The sequence below is a fragment of the Drosophila subobscura genome, chromosome A (genome assembly GCF_008121235.1).
Source record: "Drosophila subobscura isolate 14011-0131.10 chromosome A, UCBerk_Dsub_1.0, whole genome shotgun sequence".
Lineage (NCBI taxonomy): Eukaryota > Metazoa > Arthropoda > Insecta > Diptera > Drosophilidae > Drosophila > Drosophila subobscura.
In genome coordinates this window covers 7,027,668-7,048,607 of record NC_048530.1, presented here as the reverse complement: position 1 = coordinate 7,048,607, position 20,940 = coordinate 7,027,668, and the positions used below count along the sequence as shown (strand labels likewise).

At 48.6% G+C, this 20,940-nt stretch overlaps 2 protein-coding genes across 2 annotated transcripts in view; both read left to right on the top strand.

Annotated features, from left to right (window-relative positions):
• LOC117891579 overlaps positions 1-11,041 on the top strand; it is a 74,305-nt gene extending 63,264 nt beyond the window's left edge. Inside the window, exons 5-6 of the mRNA XM_034797108.1 lie at positions 8,190-8,487; positions 8,561-11,041. Coding sequence (XP_034652999.1) covers positions 8,259-8,487; positions 8,561-10,017 — 1,686 coding nt within the window. The 5' untranslated portion in view covers positions 8,190-8,258 and the 3' untranslated portion in view covers positions 10,018-11,041. The remainder of the gene's footprint in view (positions 1-8,189; positions 8,488-8,560) is intronic.
• A 6,905-nt stretch (positions 11,042-17,946) lies between these two features.
• Positions 17,947-19,173, top strand: LOC117890277 (succinate--CoA ligase [ADP/GDP-forming] subunit alpha, mitochondrial). Its single transcript, XM_034795041.1, has one exon. It carries the CDS (start codon positions 18,075-18,077, stop codon positions 19,098-19,100), a length of 1,026 nt encoding a protein of 341 aa, XP_034650932.1. The 5' UTR covers positions 17,947-18,074; the 3' UTR covers positions 19,101-19,173.
• The last annotated feature ends 1,767 nt before the right edge of the window (positions 19,174-20,940 follow it).

Below are 20,940 nucleotides of genomic sequence, written 5' to 3'. Positions count from 1 at the left end.
CGAACATTACTCCCAATCTCCACCCTTCCTTACACTCTGCTTGAGCTTAGCACCTGCGGCAGAAGAACGGAATCTATTGACTTATTGGCGCCACATTAAGCGGCAGCAGCAGCAGCAGCAGCAGCCAGATGGAGAGAGGGAGATGCATCCAGGGCCCCACCATCACCATTCCATGCCGCAGTCTCTGAACTGCTCCTGATCATTTCTCCCGCATGTCACACACAGCGTCTTGACAATTTTCGGCAAATGTTAGCTGAAGCGTTGCCTGCTGCACGTTGCACGTTGCATGTTGAACCGAAGGATGCCACTGGAACCTGCAGTGGAACGAACTGTCGCTGGATGCAGCACCAGCAGCAGCAGCAGCATCCTTGGCGCATTGCAATCAAAGTCAGAGCCCAAATGACTGACAGCGAGACGAGAACTTACAGATACGCCATGTGTCCGTCCGTCTTGCTGTCCGTCCGTCCGTCTGTCTGTCTATCCATCTATCTCTCTGAGTGTGTGTGTGTGTGTGTGTGTGTGTCTTTCGCCGTGTCTCTTTCTGTATGCGTCAGTCAAATGCCGTTGACAACTCGCAAAAGAGACCTCGGTACTGCGATTCTGAGACTGCTCCTCCTCCCCTACCCGCCACTGATGTGTGGAGGGAGGGAGAGATGAAGGGAGTTACTGTCGCTCAGGGGACAACTCAGACTGAGGACTCGACGACTGTCAGACAGGCACCATGCCACCAGCCTAGCATTTGACTGCTTCCTTATGTTGTTAGCTGGAACGTGACAAGAAAATCAAATACGCAAGAGTCCACAACGACTCCTCTCTGTCGCTGACTCGCTCTCTCCCAGTCTCTCTGCTCCGCAGATAAGAGGGCAGACTCTCGCAAGTCTGTGGGCTTCTGCTGCTGCTGCTGGTGCTGCTGCTGCTGTGCTGCATGTTGCATGTTCCCAGCACTGATTTCAGTGGCATGCAACAGCCAAAGCTAAACATTTCGTGTCGCATTTATAGACAACGTGCGGCCCAAAGTTTTTTCTTCTCTGTGTTTTCTTTTCTTCGCTTTTGCAGCACATGAAATACCCTTTTGTGGCAGAGAGAGTCCAACTCGATGGAAAGGGTTCTTCAACAGATTAAAGCTAACTTAAAATCATTCAATTAAATAGAAAAGGTAGAACTCCAAGTCAAAGCTAGTTACGCCACAAAATTCAGACCGAGGGGCACTGCTGCACGACGCGTAGCAAGCATGAAAACATAGAAAGACACGGGAGAGGAAATGTTAGCGATATAATTTCGAACTAGATATATTATGGTCAGAATCGACCAAGAAGCGCTGCTGCAGTACATGCTGAAAGGATCTCAAAATAATGAAAAAGTTGCCAAAATGGATGCAGATATTTTTTAGGGTATTCCGAACATCGACGTTCCAACTTTCGGCTTACTTTGGTGGGGCTTTTGGTGGGGGGTTTTGTCTCGGGTTAAACGTTGATTTGCTTCTCGTTGAAATTGTTTCCCAATTGCGTTTGCCACTGCCACATGTGTGTGTCTGTTTGTGGAGTAGTAGATGCTGCTCCCCCTTGCAAATTGCCATAATGGGTTACAAGAAGCAGCATCAGCAGCGGCAGTCGGAGAAGAAGATGCGCCACACAGCTACAGATACAGATACAACGAGATGCAGATACTAGCACGAGGAGTGGGAGTGAGGGAGGTAGATAGATATGGGAGGTGGGTTGTGCTGTGGGTCAAGGAATTGTCGTGCGCTTTTGCCTCTGCGTCTCGCTCCCTCTCTCGCTCTGTGGCAATTGTTGGCATTATTCGGTTACGTAAGCAGCTGACGTAATTTATCAGCAGTCACGTAATGTCAACTATCTTGCAGATACATCCAACAGCACCACAGCTCCACAGCATCCAATTGTACGACGTGGAACGCCGCTCACTCATGGAGGGGCATCCACAGTGTCGTGGCTGTGTGGATGGCACTTATCGCAACAGCAGCATTTGCACCCACACGAAACGTTAGCAAACGTAAGATATGGGAGAAAAAGCGGTTCAAGAACGAAAGATAATTCCAAAATATATGGCTAGAGCCACGAAGAGATGGAAATAAATTTATAGACGAAAGATCAGACGAAAGATGAATGGATTGATATTAGAAGAGGATACAAAGAAAAACGATTTCAAAGGATAAGTCATAAGTTGTTGCTTCAAAAATAGTAAAGATTAAGAATCTTTAAGCCCTCGTATTACATGCCGCCCTGACATTGCCCTCATACAATTCATGAATGGATTTCTGTTGCAGCAATGGCAGGCACCCACCCACCAGCGCCGGCCATTGCCTTCCTGAGGATGCGGGCAAAAAGTATCTCAACGTGAATGTCCTTGAGTCTGGAGTTCTGGCGCAGTTCTTGTTAGTTGGGGGGTGGGGGGCCCATCCACCATCCACCGTTTGGCCGTTTCCCGTTTCCTTCATTTTGCATTATTAACATTTTGGTGGATGGACAAGAGCCTTCCGTTTGTGGGCGTAGTAGCGCGGGCAGGAGGTGTGGCCAGTGCCCCATTTGTATTGCGGCATGTTGCGGCACACAGAAGTGCTGCGCCAAGCAGGGTGTTGGGTGTTGGGTGTTGGCCGGTGGGGGGGGGGGTGCAGGCAGCGTTCCCTTTTTTCAATTTGCATATTGGCTGGCCATCGCCATCGCCATCGCCCGTCCTGTTTCATGTCTTTTGACAATTTGCCGCATTGTTTGGCTGTTTGGCTGTTTGCCTGTTTGCCTGTTTGGCTGTTAATTGTTATAAATTTTAAATCACGGACAACAATTGCAGATTGTTTTTGTTGCTGTTGTTGCTGTCGACGGGGGTTTGCTGAATTTATGAGATACATTTGCTGTGTGTACGAATACGCGTATGTGTCTGTAGCTGTAGTTGCGGTTGTAGTTGTGTGCCCCGCCACAGCCAGAGCACCACTTAAAGCCATAAATAGCCCCAACGCGAAAAATATAATCCGAATAATCAGAGTGCTTTTTGCATTACGACTCGCTGAGGGCTGGGGATGGGGCATGGGATTTGAGGGTTGTGTTAATGGGTAAACCAGCACTTTAACCCCCCTTAAGCCACTGCTCCCCTCCCTCTCTCGCACATCAAGACTTCCCATACATTTCAGTGAAAAAACTGTGTGTGTGTGTGTGCGCGATTATTCGCAAGTTTTTGGCATTTGCCTCGTAATTGAATTTAAATGTTTCTTGCCCACCCGAACTATAGCCCACCAGACCAGAACTTGGCCAGGAACATTTGGCAAATGGCACAACGTGGGGGAGAGCGATCAGCACCGCATATGGAACGATGAACAAGTGGAATTTGCGATGTAATTAATTGCATTCCTTGACATTCAGCCTGATTAAAGTTGGTTCGGGGTAGAACATTCTGTTGCCAAGCCTCGTTTCTGGGTCGCTTCCTTGGGTTAAGTAAACCGATTGACTTATGACACATATCTGTGAGAGAGAACAAACAAACATTTGCCTGGGATTTGCACAAGTTTCTGGAACTCAAATTAAATTCTGAATTTCATGTGCGGTTTTCCAGCTAATATCTGTAACTAAATTACTTTTCTAGCTATTTGAACTAATGCATTGCAGTGTGCTGAGTAAATAAAATGTATCTGTGCATTAAGGAAATATTTGCATGCGGATATTAGCTGTTGCAGAACTTCTTAGCGGCTTAAATGTCGCTCCAAAGTCCTCTTTAAGCTTTAATCTGCCCTTTGGAATGTTGCAAATATATCCATAATTCTCCGTTTAATATCTGTAATTCAATTTTGTTTGGAAATGTATCTGCGAGCGAGATACGGGCACGTGATGGGGCACCAAAATTTCATTTGCCAGCCGAAACGGAAAACGTGAAAAAAAATCCAGCGGAAAATCAACTTAGGCGACATATTGAGAAATCATTTTGCTATCAATCGTTGCGAAGGAGGCTGGCATACCCCTGGCATACCACGTGATGATGTTGCAGCAGCAGCAGCACCACCAACAATGTACGGGGGGCACGGGGGGGATATACAGCCGCACACGTACGCAAATAAAAGGATGTGAGGCGAATTAAAATCGCACACGCGGCGGCAGCGGCAGCGGCAGCTTCAGAGATACAGATACTGAGACAGATACAGATACAGAGACAGATGGAGGGATATGTACATATGCTGCCACATATTTTGTTGGTGTTGGCTGGGGGCAAGACACTCTCTCACACAGACAGGAAAGATACTTAAGTTCATTTGCGCCACTTTGCGTCTTCTCGTGCATTTTAAATGCGTTCGTTCGACTTTTCCTGGTTGGGTTTTTGGGTTTTTATTTCGGGTTGCTCTTGCTGTTGGCTTTGTCTTCACATTTGTATCTGTAGCTGTGGCTGTGGCTGTAGCTGTGAGATGTGTGAGCAATCGAACGGATCTTTGTGCCACTTTGTACGCTCTAGTGTGGCACTCATTTGGATTCTTTCTACTTTACTCTACTCCCATTCCATTTCATTTAATTTCAACCCAGGTCTGTCCGTGCTCCACTCTCTGCGGCTGGATGTGTTTACCCTAAAGCCCGATTCCCCCAATGTCTTGGCCAATGAATGAATAGTTGAAAGCGCAGATATTTCTCCGTGTATCTGATTTGCATTTAACGATGATTTCCAATGACTAGCCACGACGATGATGCTACTCTCTGCTTGTGTGTGACTCATCTAGGCGGATAGTATCTGACGGATGGTGCCACCTGTAGTATGCTGTCCATGTGCACCCTTCAAACAATAGACATCTCCGTTTTGTCTATAAATAGAATGCTAATGAAGCTCTCTCTCCCTCTCCTTCTCTCTTTATGCCACGAGCATAAATCAATCAGTGAGCCACAAGAAAAAAAAGGCAATCACCACAAAAAACGAGTTATGATCGTAAACGGAATGTGACAGCATTTATAGATATTACGTAGGCCCGCCAAAGCCGCGAACCTTGGAGTCTATCCATCAGCTAAGAATATCCAGCTACTGTTATGAATGTAGACATAGCTTTGAGCTACTTTAAACATATTTAAAGGAATATTTAAGGCACATATTTCCGCATCGAATGTACCTAAATATTGAGGAATAAGTTATGGATAAGTTACAAATTTATTGAATTTTAAGTGCTGTGTAAAAGGCATAAATGAAGGCCACGAAATGAGAGTGCCATTTGTCAGGCAAGAGATGGCTTGAGATAAGTGGTTTCAGATAGAAGTATTTCAGATAAATATCTCTATCAGACTTGGTATCTTCTTGTAGCTGGTGTCTTTTCTGTTTCTTTAATTAATAATCATCTATTTTTAATGATCTTTCGCTGCTAACTCGAATGCATCTAACGCTGAGTGGAGCTGCTTTTGCACTGCCAGCAAGTCTCTGATGAAGACTTGCTTTTTGGCTGATCTGCGTTCTTTAATCAATTTATAACTGTTATCCACCGCTCGTGGCACATTCATCCGTTCAATGTGCCATCCGTTCTAGCCGCTCTCTAGCCTCAGCCCCATAGATCATTGAACTGAAGCCCAGAAAGAGACAGCGAGAGAGAGAAAGAAAGAGATCAATGCACGCTGCGAATCCAAAGCCAATTCCAAAATCCCAAATCAATCTTTGAGCTATGTTTTCCGTTTAATTGCTATTTTGGGTAGGGGGAGACTCTACCTCTACCTCAGCCTCAGCCTCTGTCGCTGGAGTCATTGTAAAAGTCATTGAGGCTCATTGACCCATTTTGGTAGCCACCGAATCCACTGAATAGCAGCAGCAGCAGCAGCAGCAGCAACACCACCAAAAGGCATCATTAAAATTTGTGTACCGCTTGCCACTCGATCGCCTCTCTGTGGTTTTGGGGTCTGGGGTCTGGGTGCGACACACATTCCCGCCCCGGCATTCACAGATCGAACCTGTTTTGCCTAGCAAATTAACAGCCAAAAGGCGGCAGGCAGCAGGCAGCAGGCAGTGAACGAGCAAACCAACAACGAACAACCAGAACAAACGACGAGTAGTTGCCCCTGTCTTTGGATCTACTCAGCTCTGCCCCGTACTGTGATGGCTCTACCTTTGGTTCTGGTTCTTGTGGCTCTAAGAAGCAAATAATCGCATAACCATGACGCGTATCTTAATGGCAAATTGACCCAAATCGCTTTTTCGGTGACTTCAGTTGAAGAATTTAGTTTGAACAAATCCCCAAGCAGAGAAACTACGTGGAGTGGAAGTGGAAGTCGAAAGCGAAGTCCATGCCAAAGTCAAAGACTCTAACTTGGATGATAAATGATCCATTCGTGTCTGCCTGGCAACAAGTGGACTCCAAGTGGAGTTTTGAGTGTGCCTGGAGAGTGCCTTGAACCGCAAGTTGCCTTCAGCGGCAGAAGAATCTTTTGAAAGAGATCTTTGGGAGGGTTAATCAAGGCTCTTGGCTCATGATAAACTATTTCCCTCCCACGCACCCCACGCACCCCACACACCACACCCCAGTCGGCTCTCTGCCGCTACAGGTGCTCCTGCTCTGCCGCCCTGCGGCTGCATCACACACTCCCTCTCCCTCTCCCTCTCACCCTTTGCCGCTGAAAGCTTGTTTGCCAGTTGCAACATCTGCCCGTGCGAGAGTGTATCCTTGTATCTCAGCTTGTGTGTGTGTGCAAAAGTTTTGCGGCGCATGCAAATGAAATGGAAAACACTTGAGGAAAAACTCTCGACGCCACACACACAACTTTTTGATTCAACTAAAACAAACTAAAGCGATCTGAATGCCAGATTGAGCGAGGGCAGGGAGGTACGTGGGGACGGAGTGCGTCGGTGTTTACGCAAGGATTGAGCAGAAGAAGCTTTTTGTGGCAAGGAAATGAGCTGGACATGCAATTTGCTTTAAAGCAGAAGGGGGACGGGGAGAATTCCGATTGAGGAAATGGATCCAATCGCATCCCGCTGTCATCAGTGTCTACGCTGTGGATAATGGGTAATGGGTAATGGGAATTCCATCTCCAGGCAGTGTCCAGCGACAATTGCGACAGACAATAATAGAAATGATGGAGAATGAATGAAGGATGGATGGTAAGGGAGGGAAAGGAAAGGCTGCGCTCTAATGAAGGATTCTTGAATGATGGAAAATGAAGCATAGAGAATGAGCATAGAGCAGGAAGGTTGAGGGATGGCACGTCATAAATACTCGAATGCCCCAACGCCAGAGACACAATGGTTGCTGCTGCTGGATGAGTAATGCGCACGCACAGCGATACATACGTAGATACAAGATACAGGCACTAGGCGCAGCAGATAGACAAACAGATTGTCGCCCGAAGTGTGGCCGCAGAGTCCTTTGGGGCACGAGCACGGGGCACGGGGCACGGGGCACGGATACAGGCACAGGCGGTCCACCAGCTTGTAATCGTCGAGGCAGAGGTGGCATAAACCAGGCAGAACGACACACAATCCAGAGGGGGGGTGGGAGAAAGATAGAAGAGACAACTTGACCAACGGCTACAGGGAATGAGGGGAAAGAGGGGGAAAAGGAACGGGGGAAATGCAAATGAAATGCTGGCCTTGGGGCACAGTGGCAAGAGTGGAAGCGAGAAGAGCGCAAACTTCTCTGCTTGTCTTTTGAGTGCGAAAAGAAAAGAGGAAACACATCTGAGGCAGATATCGAATGAATCCATGTAAACAGTCCAGGATTAATTGGCAGAAGGACCCACCCACCCCATCAGAGCTCCTTCCTGCCTCTTTGGGGTCAACGTTTTTGCTGCCACAAAGCCCACTGTGCCCACCTGCCACACGCTGCCCCCACGTGCCCACTCCGCTCCAATGCTTCTGTGGCATTTTTAGATTGTTTTCCATTAGGCGAAAGGACACCCACTGCTGATCCTACTCCTCCTCCTTCCTCTGCTGTCGGCTCTGCAGCGTCCTTCAGCCTTGTTGTCCTGCCTGAAGGAGCAGCAGAAATATTACACGCACTTTTCCATAGTTGACATTTTCGTGCCCGTTGGGGCGTTGGCATAGAAAACCAAGAAACGGAAACGGAAACGGAAATAGCCGACGCCATATTTAAAAATGAGTGACGACGACCATCAGGGGATGAGGGAATGGGGTCCTTTGTGGGGTCCTGTGAGACAGATAAATAAACAGATAACTTGCACGAAAATTCCGAAATTTAATGGAGCAAATTCTGATTTGATTTCTCGTTACAGTGAAGCCTCACAGCAAAGTGCAAGAGCGAATATATTGAGAAGAGTAGCAGAAAAAGCCAACCAGAAGCCATGGCCCACTCCAAGGTGATACTGAAGATCCTGTTCTCGCTGTGCGTGTGGTCCTTTGTCATCATTGGCCTGTTCAAGATGCACGGCACGAATCTAGTGCCGCAGGAGTACCAGCAGGTGCCGCTCAGTGGCCGGATATTGCTGCAGAAGGACATGCGGTATGCGGAGACGACATCCACCACAACAGACCACTTCGATCCCAGCGAGATACTGGTGGACAATCGCACAGGTAAGCCACCGAGCAACCATCCAAGAGCCTCCTCTTGGCAGAGCTTCCCATTCTAATGCGTCTCCTTGTGCAGCCATGGACGATGATCAGCTGGTGAGGGATGTGGAGTCGCGGATACCCTCGCTGCCGATCGCCTACTGGAGCAAGAACAAGAACTTTCTGCAGCAAAAGTCGTCGACGTGCGCCAAGTACCCGTCGATCTTTGAGCTGGAGTTCAACAACATCTACTGGCAGACGCTGCGCACCACGAACGGGACGTTCCAGCTGTTTGGGGCATACTACGACATTCGGCGCACCTCGCTGCTGGGGCCCACGGTGCGGATACTGGGCATGATCGATCGCATTGAGCCGAAGGTGAAGACCTACTGCCAGTTCTGGTTCGACGGCCAGAAGGAGCCGTTCATCGTGAAGACGTTCGAGTACAAGTACATTTGGTACAACAAGTGGGGCAACTACAAGCAGGGCATCTACCAGCCGTATCTGATTGCCTGCCAGATCCCCAAGCCCTTCCACGGCGTCGTGCCCAGCTCCGTGTCGATGGTGGAGAAGGAGTGCGACACGGCCACGAACAATCTGCGCGTGATCTACAACCGGCCGCCCGATGACCAGAAGAAGGGCTTTGCGGTGTGCGTCAAGGGTCTGGACTTTCTCTACGACGACCTGAGTGTGCGCCTCATCGAATGGATCGAGATGCTGAACATACTCGGCGCCGACAAGATCTACTTTTACAATCTGCAGGTCCACCCGAACATCACCAAGGTCCTCAGCCACTACGAGCAGGAGGGCAAGGTGCAGGTGATTCCACTCACGCTGCCCGGCGGTCAGCCGAATGTGCCCGGCTTCCAGCACCTGTATCTCACGAAGAAGACGAACCACAAGCGCCAGAACGAGGTGATACCCTACAACGATTGCCTGTACAAGAACCTCTACCTGTACGACTACATTGCCCTGCTGGACATCGACGAGGTGATCATGCCCAAGGGCAACGCCGTCCTCTGGTCGGAGCTGATGGAGAAGGTGCGCCCGGAGTCGCGCAAGATCAAGCCGGACGGCTTCCACAGCTACAATTTCCGCAACGTGTACTTCCTGGACGATCAGCAGCACGAGCATGGCTGGCACAAGGACATCCCCAAGTATATGCACATGCTGCAGCATGTCCACCGCGCCAAGAACTACACAAAGCCCAATCAGTACGTCAAGTGCTTCCACGATCCGGAGCGCGTGCTCACCCTCCACAATCATTTCCCGCTGAGCTGCCTCGGCGGCGTCTGCAAGTCCTATCCCGTGGATACGCAGGACGCCCAGCTGCAGCATTATCGCGCCGATTGTGTCAAGACGCTGAAGAAGAGCTGCGAGGAGTATCGCGAGAATTCGGTGGAGGACAAGACCATCTGGAAGTACAAGGACGAGCTGATTCGACGCACCATTAAGGCACTCGATACGCTGGGATTCTTCCGCCGCAGCGGCCTGGGCTCTGGCTCGGGCAGCAGCAGCGGCCTTGGTGCCACCACACACTCGACGGAGCGGTGATTCGGACTCCTCGGCGGCGGTGGCTATGGCGGTGGCTGGTCCTGGCCCTGGATGCCGCAGGCAACGCAGTACGTCGAGGCCGCCGGTGGCGACAGTAGTCTGGGCAACGAGGAGTTCTTTGTCTAAACTGTGAAGGGATAAAGAGAAGATACTCGTACTCGTATCGATCGCATCTATTCGGATATCGGACATACAAAATTCGATGGCTAGATGTTGATTTTGCGTTCCTGAACCCGTCCTCTGGCTTCTGTGTGTTGTTTTTTTTTTTCGAGCTCGATTTTGTCTGTATTTCTGTATTATAGAAAGGGTCCTTTCCCACTCACAAACACACATCACACTCCATCTACAGAGCCCCCTCCATTATCCCTCAGACACAGATCTAAGTTTAGTATTAGTTATAGATACAATATACTCGTAATGAAGCGAGCGAACGGAGCGAAACACTTTTGAAATTGTGCCTTCAACACCCTGAAACCCCACAGTCCTGGATCCATGGATCACGGGATTCCCTTCCCCCAACTCTGGAGATTTTACACAAAAGACACGTCACAAAGGACCCCCCTCCTGCCACACTTTACTCACATGTTTTAAGGATATTTCACGAGTTCCACAGAAAGCAGAAGCAGCAGAAAATGCAGATGGAAAAGTTAAGAGAAAAGAAATGGAAGAAATTGAGGAAAACGAAAAAAACCTAAACTAAGTTCAAGACTGATGATGTTTATTGATAATTAAATGAAGAATTTCATGAAAATTTGTTTTCACATTCGGATAGAATCGATATTATTGTTGTTGTATAGGCAATTAAAGGGCCACACACCTTATAGGAAAAAGAGCGAAGGAAAGGAAGGTCCTACCCCTCCTGCTGCGCTCAAAGAAAATAAAAGAAAGTCGTATATATCACTAAATGCTAAGCAAAAGAAAAACAAAATACAAAACAAACACAAAAACGAAGAGAAAACGATAAGGAAAATCCAAGAACAAGAGTTTGAGTTGTAAAACTGTAAATAGGAAAATTGTTAGAGGGTAAAAAAAAACATTAAGGCTAAAAACCTATATTTAAATTAAGCATAAAGCCGTCTAAGCAACGGATCGAAGAAACTAGATGGCAAAACAATGGTTAATGGATGAAAGGATACAGGTGTTTTTCCCCCCCGTCCTTGTGTCCTTGTGTCCTAGTGTCCATCCCATTCGTATCCCATTCTATCCTGTTCCCATCCATCCATTGATTGTATTGTATTCGATGTGTTTTTTTTTAACCTGTACAGATTCCTTGTGTATTTTTATATTATTTGACTACACTTTTACTCAATGTACTTTATGCATATACATAAATATATGAACATACTTTATTATTATTATTTTTTTGGATGGCAGCTTAGTCAAATTGTTGGAGGTGTAAAAATTCTGTTGTGCATGTTGCATCCACTATGAAAAGTAATCTACTACACACACACACACACACACAAACACACACACTCACACAATACTTTACTATACATATTAAATATAATATAATACATACTGGAATGTACTCTAAAGTTAGTTGTTTAGCCATGTAAGAACGATCCCATAAGATCATACCACAAGTGTGAAGGAAAAACCCCCCAACATTTCTTTACTCATTTTTTTTTTGCGTAGCTAATAACACAATTGATATGAGAACGAAAAGTGATTGAAGAATAAAATTTCCGAAAAAAAACAAAAAGAAAACCAAGCCAAAGGTTGTTTCTGTTTTTTTTTTTCTTTACTTGGGTGGGGGATTATCCCTTTTGCCTTATTCCTCTTCCAGTTGAGTGGCTGCACCTTGACTGCGTCTAGGTCTGAGCACAGACTGAAGCTCCAAGGCAAAATCCAAGGCAAACGGCGAAGCAGAGGCGACTGGAGAGCGTGCCAAAGACGTGAGACACAAAACTTCGTGGAATGCAAACAACAAAGCATTTATTCTCGGGCATAAATGAATCCACTTACGCACAACTTGGCAGAGAGGGGTGGCTGATGGGATGCTGGGATGCTGGCATACTCGTACCTTAAGCCACTGCACACAAACTTCTTTGGGGGTGCCCAAGGAGCCAACTAACAAAAGTTGCCCAAGGAGCAGGAAATGGAAGTACCGAGACGGAGACGAAAACTGAGACTGAGACTGAGACTGAGACTGGGACGGACCAAAGCAAGAGTCGAGAGGCGAAGAAATTTGTATAAACGCAACTTAAGTGAGCATTAAACACGCTCCACTGGAGGACCAGCAGCAGGAACGCCAACACCGTGCGAAAAGGATACCCAATACTCGAGTATCCATATATCCATGCAGCAAGCAAAGGGAAGAAGTAACTAAAATATGGCATAGAGAATGCCATACATTAAAAATACATACATACTCGTTATGGGTAGCTTGTACACTGACACACATCTAAGTATCCTTATAAGTATCTGTTTTACGCGGCTTTTCTCGGTTTTTTGTCAGTGCAGCAGCAGCAGCAGCAGCAGCTGGAGCTGGAGGTGGAGGAGCATAACGTGAAGGTCCTTTCCTCTGTTGCGTCGAGTCTAAGTTGGTTAATAAACATTACCAACGCCACAAAAACCATTTACGTGAACTATTAAAATTCCGCAGCATTTAGGGTTGCCTACTCCTTCATGCCGCCATCCAGAGCCAGAGCCATCCTTGGCCTTGTTTCACGATTATGTTTATTTATATGGCACACACACACAAGCGAGCCAGGATGGGCCATGGGTCCTGAATGCTGTTATGGAGTCTGTTTATGGACTGCAGGACTCCGCACCCCTTTCGACTGGTGTAAGCCGACACCACATGGCCGCCGCCGTAATGGAGCAGGCTCCTGCTTCTACTCCTGCTTCTACTCCTACTCCTACTCCTACTTCTGCTGATGCTGATGATGTTTATGATGGCCCTGCCAGGATGATTATAGGGAGGCCATAAGGTTACACTTATTGTTAAGTTGGTTAACACTTTTGCATTCCGTCGAAGAGGCATTACACATTAGAGTGAAATATACGAGAAGCAGAAATTCCAGTGCCATCCACAGGGAGGACTATCTTTATAGGATTCCCCTGCTCTCGCATTCTCGCATTTCCATGCAAATTTGACAAACTAATTAAAGTTCTACCCCCCATCCCATGCCCGTGCCCGAGAGGGAGACTCTCTCTCTCTCTCTGCAATTTGAAATGGAATGGCCAATGTGGACAGAAATTATAATGCATGCGCATAAATCCGGGGATAAAGAGCTGTCGCGGCTTAAATATTAAAATCTGCAATTATATAGCCAGGCAATCCCACCACAGGTGGGGATTCTCCCAGGCACCAACAGGACTGCAATGGGGATGGAGCTGGGGATGTCGCTGTGGATGTGAGCTCTGGTCCGGCGGCGTTAACAACTCAAAAAACCACATAAATTGCATGCTCTGTGGTCAGTCAGTTTGGTTGATTTGTTGGTTAACACATACACATTTCCCCACATTTTTCACATTTCCCGCTTTTCCATGTGTACCCCGAATGTGCCACAGGGCGGATGCTGACACACTGCCCAAAAAGCCAACAAATCCTGTGCATATGGTTTTTGCATTATCCACTTTAAAGATGATGTAAAAAGATCTTGAAATTGGGCAAGTTTGTGCGCTCTTTACTCTGGGAATTATATGTAAACTAAATGATGTTCAAGAAAGGATCTTCCATATCTTTTCGCTATCGAGCGACGTTTGTGTGCTCCTCCTTTATATTTTTATAAACTCTCCTCAGGATTTCTCACTTATGCCTGAGAGTATGCCGTGGTTTTTGCTTCCAAATTGTGCCTAAAGTATCTTCTGGGGTGCGTATCTGTCAGAAGAAGCTTTTCTGCCAGAACATTTAGCTGTGCAAATATTTCAAGCACTCGTTTCCGGGCGTGTCATTTCCTTACGCGATCGCGATCCAGATTTAATACTTTGTCGGAAGAGAGATTTCGTTGTCCATGGGAATGTTGGATTTGCCTGCAAATAGCTTCCAAGATGAGTGAATGCTTTGCTGGTTGATTTTTCTCAGTGAATGGAAAGTACACAAATGTATTCCGCATCATCATTCATCCTCAGCTGTGTCCTGTAGCCTGTTTATTCTACGAGTATTTGCAGGTGCCTGCTCCTGTGACCCAACAGATATTTGTTTAGTTCTTTCTGTGTTGGCTCTGGAACCGGGTCATGCTTCCATCTGTCTACATGGAGCTGCGACTACAGCTGGAGTGGCTCTGCATCTGAATCTGGGCTCTCGGCTCAATTCGAATTTGAATGCAGATGGCGTTTGATTTTTGGCTCGTCTAATTATGCCAGTGCCAGTGCCTGCGCGTGTGTGTGTGTGTGTGTGTGTGTGTGAGGGTGTGCACATATGTATACATATGTACATGTGTTTGTGTGCGTCAGAGATTGGCAAACCAAACAGGAAATGCTAATTACATGTAAGTGTGCACTGCACTGCGAGGGAAGGCAAAAGCAACACGCCAACACCCAAAGGCATTTGTGGCAGGTCGGGTAAGGCATAGCTGTGTGTGGTGTGTGTGGTGTGTGTGGTGTGTGCGGCATTGCCTCACCTTATCATGGCATCTACCCTTGGCCCCCCTCCAACAGCCACCGTGGGGCCCACCCAATAACGGCTACAGTTGCCCGAATGCCGGCTCATGCAATATTATTACTCGCAATCTAATTAACCGCACAGCCGAGACCCCGCACGAACCCCCCTCCATCCATCCATCCACCCACCCACACACCTGGCCAATATTTGCAGCCACTGGTCATATCGAAAGGCCCCCCCCCACTCACATACAGATGCAGACATAGAGTGAGAGCCACACAATGGAAATTATACGCTTAATTGAGAACGGAATTCCACGCTAATTCAATTCGCCCTCACCACTGGCTGGTTTGATAGCTGGCCGCCCGAATGGTTGGCCGTGTGGCATTCGACTTTTGGCAACAGCAACAGCAACAGCAGCTCTTTGGGGACTGCTAAGCTGCCGCAGTTTTGGGGCGAAGGCTTAAAGCCAGTCGAGGGCCAGAGAGAGAGAGAGAGAGAGAGAGACTGTGCGACGGAGCATGAATAATTTCCACAGCGAAGGGGCAACACTTTAAATAGAACTGCTGGATGCTCAGCTAAGACTTGGATTGAAAGAATACACGCAGCAAGGATGGGGACATGCACCATGATTGTTGTTTGGTGCAGCTTAAAGTGGATTAAGGCAACGTCCGGCAGGCACACCAGTGACACACTTTCTGCCCCGCAGCTCTAGGGGATCCAACTCCAACTGCAGCTCCTTTTCTATCTGCACTGGCAGTTCCCTTTTTGCGCTGTCGATTAGTCAATTATAGACAAATGGCCAGGGCCAGGGCAGGCTGGCAGGCACATTGTAAACAAGCCATCAATAGCAAAGAGGCTGCCACGGGGGGACGCGCGAAAGGGAACGAGAGGAGCGAGGGACTGCAGGCGAGCTGAGATAAAAGAATTATGCATAGGCAGGATGAGATGGTGCCTCCGAGCACTGGAGGGACAAGCAACACAAAAGGCGAGAACGGACCCAGGGCCAGGGCCTGCGGCTACGGAACGAAGCTTCAAGAGAGACGAGACGAGACGGGGACAGGGCAAGGCAAAGCCAGTAAAGGAAACCACAAGCCACACAGTGAAATTGAAAAAGAAATGATAGAAGCAACAAAAAAAGAAGCGAAACGCCAGAGAAAACAAGGTCCTGTCCGGACAAAGCACCTGCGGACGGGGAAGGGGGAAGGGGGAAGGGGAGGGTTGGTGCCTGCTCCCCATGGAGCAAAGTGGTTCGACGTGGAATCTTCGTGCATCTGCGAAGCCAAACACAAAACGGAAATCGGAAAAAAAGCAAAGAACAAAAGGGAAACACCCGGAGAAGCTACTCCGAGAATGGGTTACGGGCTATGCGGGGGGATTGACTGTGGAAAATGGTTAGAGAAATCCATAGAGAGAGAGAGACAGAGAGAGGAGAACGAAGAGCGAAGAGCGAAGAGCGAAGAGATTCGACGGTGTCGAGCGATAAACAAAAGTTCTTGGGTGTCCCGTCCCGGCCACAGCGACAAAAAACAAAGCAAAAATGTGCCAAATATCGGACATCAATGACCACCAAACACACAGCCACAGGGACTGCTGCCTGCAATGAGCTGCCAGTGGGAGTGGAGCTGCATGGCCACAAATATGTTTCACTGTGCTTGTGCCACATAATTTCCGCTGGCACTGGGAGTCATCCTGCACGGACCGACCGACCGACCATCATTTCGGGCTCCATTCATCCCATCCGATGGCCAAACACAGAGGCAAACAAAATCTAGTTAATTGGGTAAAACGTTCTGCGGAAATTGAAAGCAAAAGCAAAGGCAAAATGCAAAACGAATCAGCAAGTGGCGAAGAGTGGAGGAGTGGAGGGTGGAGGGTGGAGGGATAAATGCAATAAATATCTAAATACTTCGTGGCCTCTGGCCCGCGGGGCATTATTTATCGATTTATGCAAATTTCTATGCGTACATTTTATCAATAAACAATAATAAATTAAAATCAGCAATCACTGAACAAGAGAATTCATTCATCCACAGCTCATCCCTGCCATATCCACTCTCTCTTTCGCTTTATTTTTGGGCAGCTTCAAATTGAAAACGAAATTTATAAATGCAAATTGTCAGCGCCACCAAAACAACACAAAATTCTACTCGTATCTGCCCCCGCATGTACATACATACATACATATGTACCACTGGATAAGTGGGTATATGTATATGTATGTATGGCGCACACTGTACGCGGCCTTTGTGCATGTATGCACAGAGAATATATTCCGGTCCGCCACATGGACAAATTTACGCCCCAGCATCGGGGCATTTTTGCTTTTGTTTGCAATCAAAAATGAAAGCATCGAAAAATAAAGATGGGTCGAAGAGCCAAGCAAAAGGCAGGAGCCAGGAGCCAGGAGCAGCAGCAGGAACAGGAGAGCAGACAGGAGAGGTCCAGCATGGCTGGCAAATGGAGCGCAAATGTGGAGTCAGCGAGATGATCCGAGGCGACCAATGGCAAATTTGATCTCACTCAAAACTAAAGACTAACAACTATTTTTATTATTACAGATTTTGCATTTAAAGCTAGGCAAATGGCTTCGTTCAGTGGGTTCAGTGGGTAGCCGCGAGTGCCAGAGTGCCACTCGACGGAGTGCCGCTTTCCCACTGGGTCAGTACAGCAAGACAGCGCTTGCCACCGCTGCCTGGCCAGCACTTGGACTCGACAACCACCAGCTACAGCTACAGCTACAGCCACAGCCACAGCTTCAGCTCCACCTCCATGTGGCTGTGGCTGTGGAGCTATTTTTGCATGCTTTTGTGCAACGCGCAAACAATTTGCATTTTCCATTTCAGCGTCAAATGAAATGTGCCCCACTGCTGCTGCTGCTCCTCCTCCTCCTCTTCTCTTCTCTTTCTTCTTTTTTTGCCTTCCTTCCTTCGCGGGTTTGGTGGTCAGTCAATGAATCCGGGGAGGCCAAAGTGCGAGTCCACAAGCGGCTCCTCCTGCAGCGGTAGGAGCAGGCAGGCAGGCAGGCTGGCTGGCAGGCTGGCAGTCTCTGGTACGAGGCCATCGATGATTTATTGCACTTTTGACGTTATTGATATTTTATTTGTTTGCAATGAAGTCATTTAGTGCAGGGCGCACGTACGCTGCCGCTGGTCGGTCAATGATTTATGCCGACAATGCGTCTCAAAGGAAAAAGGAGCAGGAAGCAGGGAGCAAGGAGCTGCCAGATTGCCAGACAGCAGGAGCAGTGTTGGGCAGCGACAACAGTGTTGTGGTGTTGCCAGATAGCAGGCCGCTCAGTCAGTGCCAATCGAGAGTAGCCTTTGCCTTTGTGTTTCCTGTCAAAAAGTTCTCGTACGACAGACAGCACTCACACTTTCGGTCATCGTTTCGATCGTTCTACTCTAAATCCACAACTAAAAAACCCGCAACCGAGCAGCTCTGCGATAGAAGAAGAGTTTGATCAAGCTTCCCCCCCGGCAACTACCTCAGACGAGTGTTGAACATGGCCAATTGGCGTGTGGCAAGTGGCTGGATGGCGCCCATGCGTCTGCTGGGTTTGGTGCGCGGCAAGTCCGACTACAGCAAGACGGCCAAGAACCTGAAGATCAGCAAGGAAACGAAGCTGCTGGTGCAGGGCTTCACCGGCAAACAGGCCACCTTCCACTCACAGGAGGCGCTGAAGTACGGCACCAATGTGGTGGGCGGTGTGTCGCCCAAGAAGGGCGGCACCAAGCACCTGGACAAGCCGGTCTTCAAGAGTGTCGCAGAGGCGACCAAGGAGCTCAAGCCGGATGCCACCGTGATCTTTATACCGCCGAACAATGCCGGCGCAGGCATACGGGAGGCCATCGAGAGCGAGATCGGCCTGATTGTGGCCATCACGGAGGGCATACCGCAGGTGGACATGGTCCGCATCATGCAGATGCTGCACTGCCAGGAGAAGTCCCGCCTCCTGGGCCCCAACTGCCCGGGCATCATCTCGCCGGATCAGTGCAAAATCGGCATCATGCCGGGCGACATCCACAAGCGCGGCTGCGTCGGCATCGTCTCCCGCTCGGGCACCCTCACCTACGAGGCCGTCCACCAGACCACCAGCACCGGCCTCGGCCAGACGCTGTGCATCGGCTGCGGCGGCGATCCCTTCAACGGCACCAACTTCATCGACGGCCTGAAGCTCTTCCTGGCCGATCCCGAGACCAAGGGCATCATACTCATCGGCGAGATTGGCGGCACGGCCGAGGAGGATGCCGCCGAGTTCCTCAAGCAGCACAATGCCGGCTGCAAGGCCAAGCCCGTGGTCAGCTTCATTGCCGGACAGACGGCACCGCCCGGCCGTCGCATGGGCCACGCCGGCGCCATCATTGCCGGCGGCAAGGGCACGGCCAAGGAGAAGGTGAAGGCCCTCGAGAAGGCCGGCGTCATTGTCTCCCAGAATCCCTGCCACATGGGCTCCACACTCTACAAGGAGATGCTCCGCCTCAAGCTCGTGCCCAAGCAGAAGTCCGCTGGCTCCAGCAACAAGAAGTAGCAGGTCCAATTCCAGTTAAGAGCTTCCCATGCAAGCAATTACAAATTAAGAAATAAAATGCAATAGCCCAACCGATGCTGGAGTTTCCTATGAGCTGGCAGCATCACCTTATCATCAGAACTCACAAGTCACAAGGCAACAAAACTGTTGCCACATTGAAACACACATCAACAAATTGTCGCACATATTTTCTACTCCTAAATACAAAATAAAAGCCGAGCACACAAATTGGGCGACGATACGTTAAGGAGCGAGACCACAGGCCACAGGTAAGTGGATTGCATTTTATATTCAAATCGAAAGGGAGGCACATGCACAGGGATTGCCTTTGCAGGTCAGCGTTGGCCTTCCCAATTAGAGTTGATTGAACTGCATAGACACAACTTTCGATTCGATTCGATTCGATTCGAATCGTTTGGGTTTTGTTTCTGTTTTTGCTGTCTGTCTGTCGGGTGGCTTAATGGGTTTTCCTTTCAGCAATGGAAACTTACTTCGCACCTTTGCACATTCCAACCAATTGCGATTGCCATAGAAAAGCCATCAAATATCTGTGGGTGTGCACTGCTTCGAGGATGCCTCGTGCCCTCCTCCTCCTCCTCCTCCTCCTCCACCCACTTCCATTGTTGTTCCGCTAAAAACCTAATTTCGCTTCGTTGTTTGTTCTGCTTGGTGGCTGCTGTTCCCATTCGCAAACGGCACACACGGGCAGCGTCCATCCACACTTGTTTGTTTGCCCCAGCGCGTTGGCTAATGTTGCAACAAGCAACAGCAGCAACACCCTTCTGGTGCTTCGCGGGAACTTCCTGCGAATGCAACAGTAAAGCGAGAGACTCCCCGCTCCGCTGTCGAGGAGGAACTTCAACCATCGATGTGCTGCATCCTCTTTAGCTTGAATACTTATTAGTGACTCGAAGATGTATACAAATCGTGGGACATTCTCCTCCGTTGGTGTCCTCCGCCACTCTTTCTCTCTCTCGTTCCAGCCTTAAACTAATTACTGCACATTTTTCGCTCTGCTCTTTGAAAATGGATCTTCTGGTTGTTGTCTAACAGCAATTAACATCAGAACGATGATGATGATGATGATGAGGCTGTTCGGGCTGAAATGAAGCCGGAGGCAGAGCTGGGGGCATAGCCATCACCTGTGCCATGCTGGCGCCTGCAACTGCTTTTCTTGACAAATATTTAAATCATTTGTGCTGTCAGCACAAGTCGGACCCCCCGCCAGCTGCCCCTGCCCCTTGCCGTTCACGAGTGCCTCGGCTAACGCATAATTTAACTGTAAGCCATCTTTTGGCTGAAGCTGAAGCTGAAGCACTACGAGACTGTGTGCCTCCCATCCCAACCTGTTTGTGTCTTAGCTGCCGTCTGGGACTCTGCTGCTGCTGCTGCTGCTGCTGGGTGTCTCCGTCTGGGACTTTTGCAGCAACTGTTAAATGACAGGCACGCCTCTCGGTCTCGAGACAAGTGCCACACATCATCCGCTCCAAGGAAAAACTGAGAATTTGCCTGCTCGCCTTTCCTTTGCCTGAATGCCTGCCTGCCTCTAGCTCGGGGTATATGGATTTTGAATAGGATTTTGGCGCCACACAACCAAGAGCTATGCTGCACATGGGCATCTGCAGCATTCTTCAGTGTTATCCCATGGAAAGGTGATCCTTTAGCTGAAGCTGCAGGGTATGTCTCAGTTGACTCTTCTCATACTTTGCTCGCTCTCCCTCTCTCCCTCTCTCCTGTTTAGGTGTCACTCGCTGCACTCGAGTTATATTCACTCATACATATACGTGGACATATACGTAGTTGGTATTTACACACGTGTGCGGGCACGAGTACGAGGATG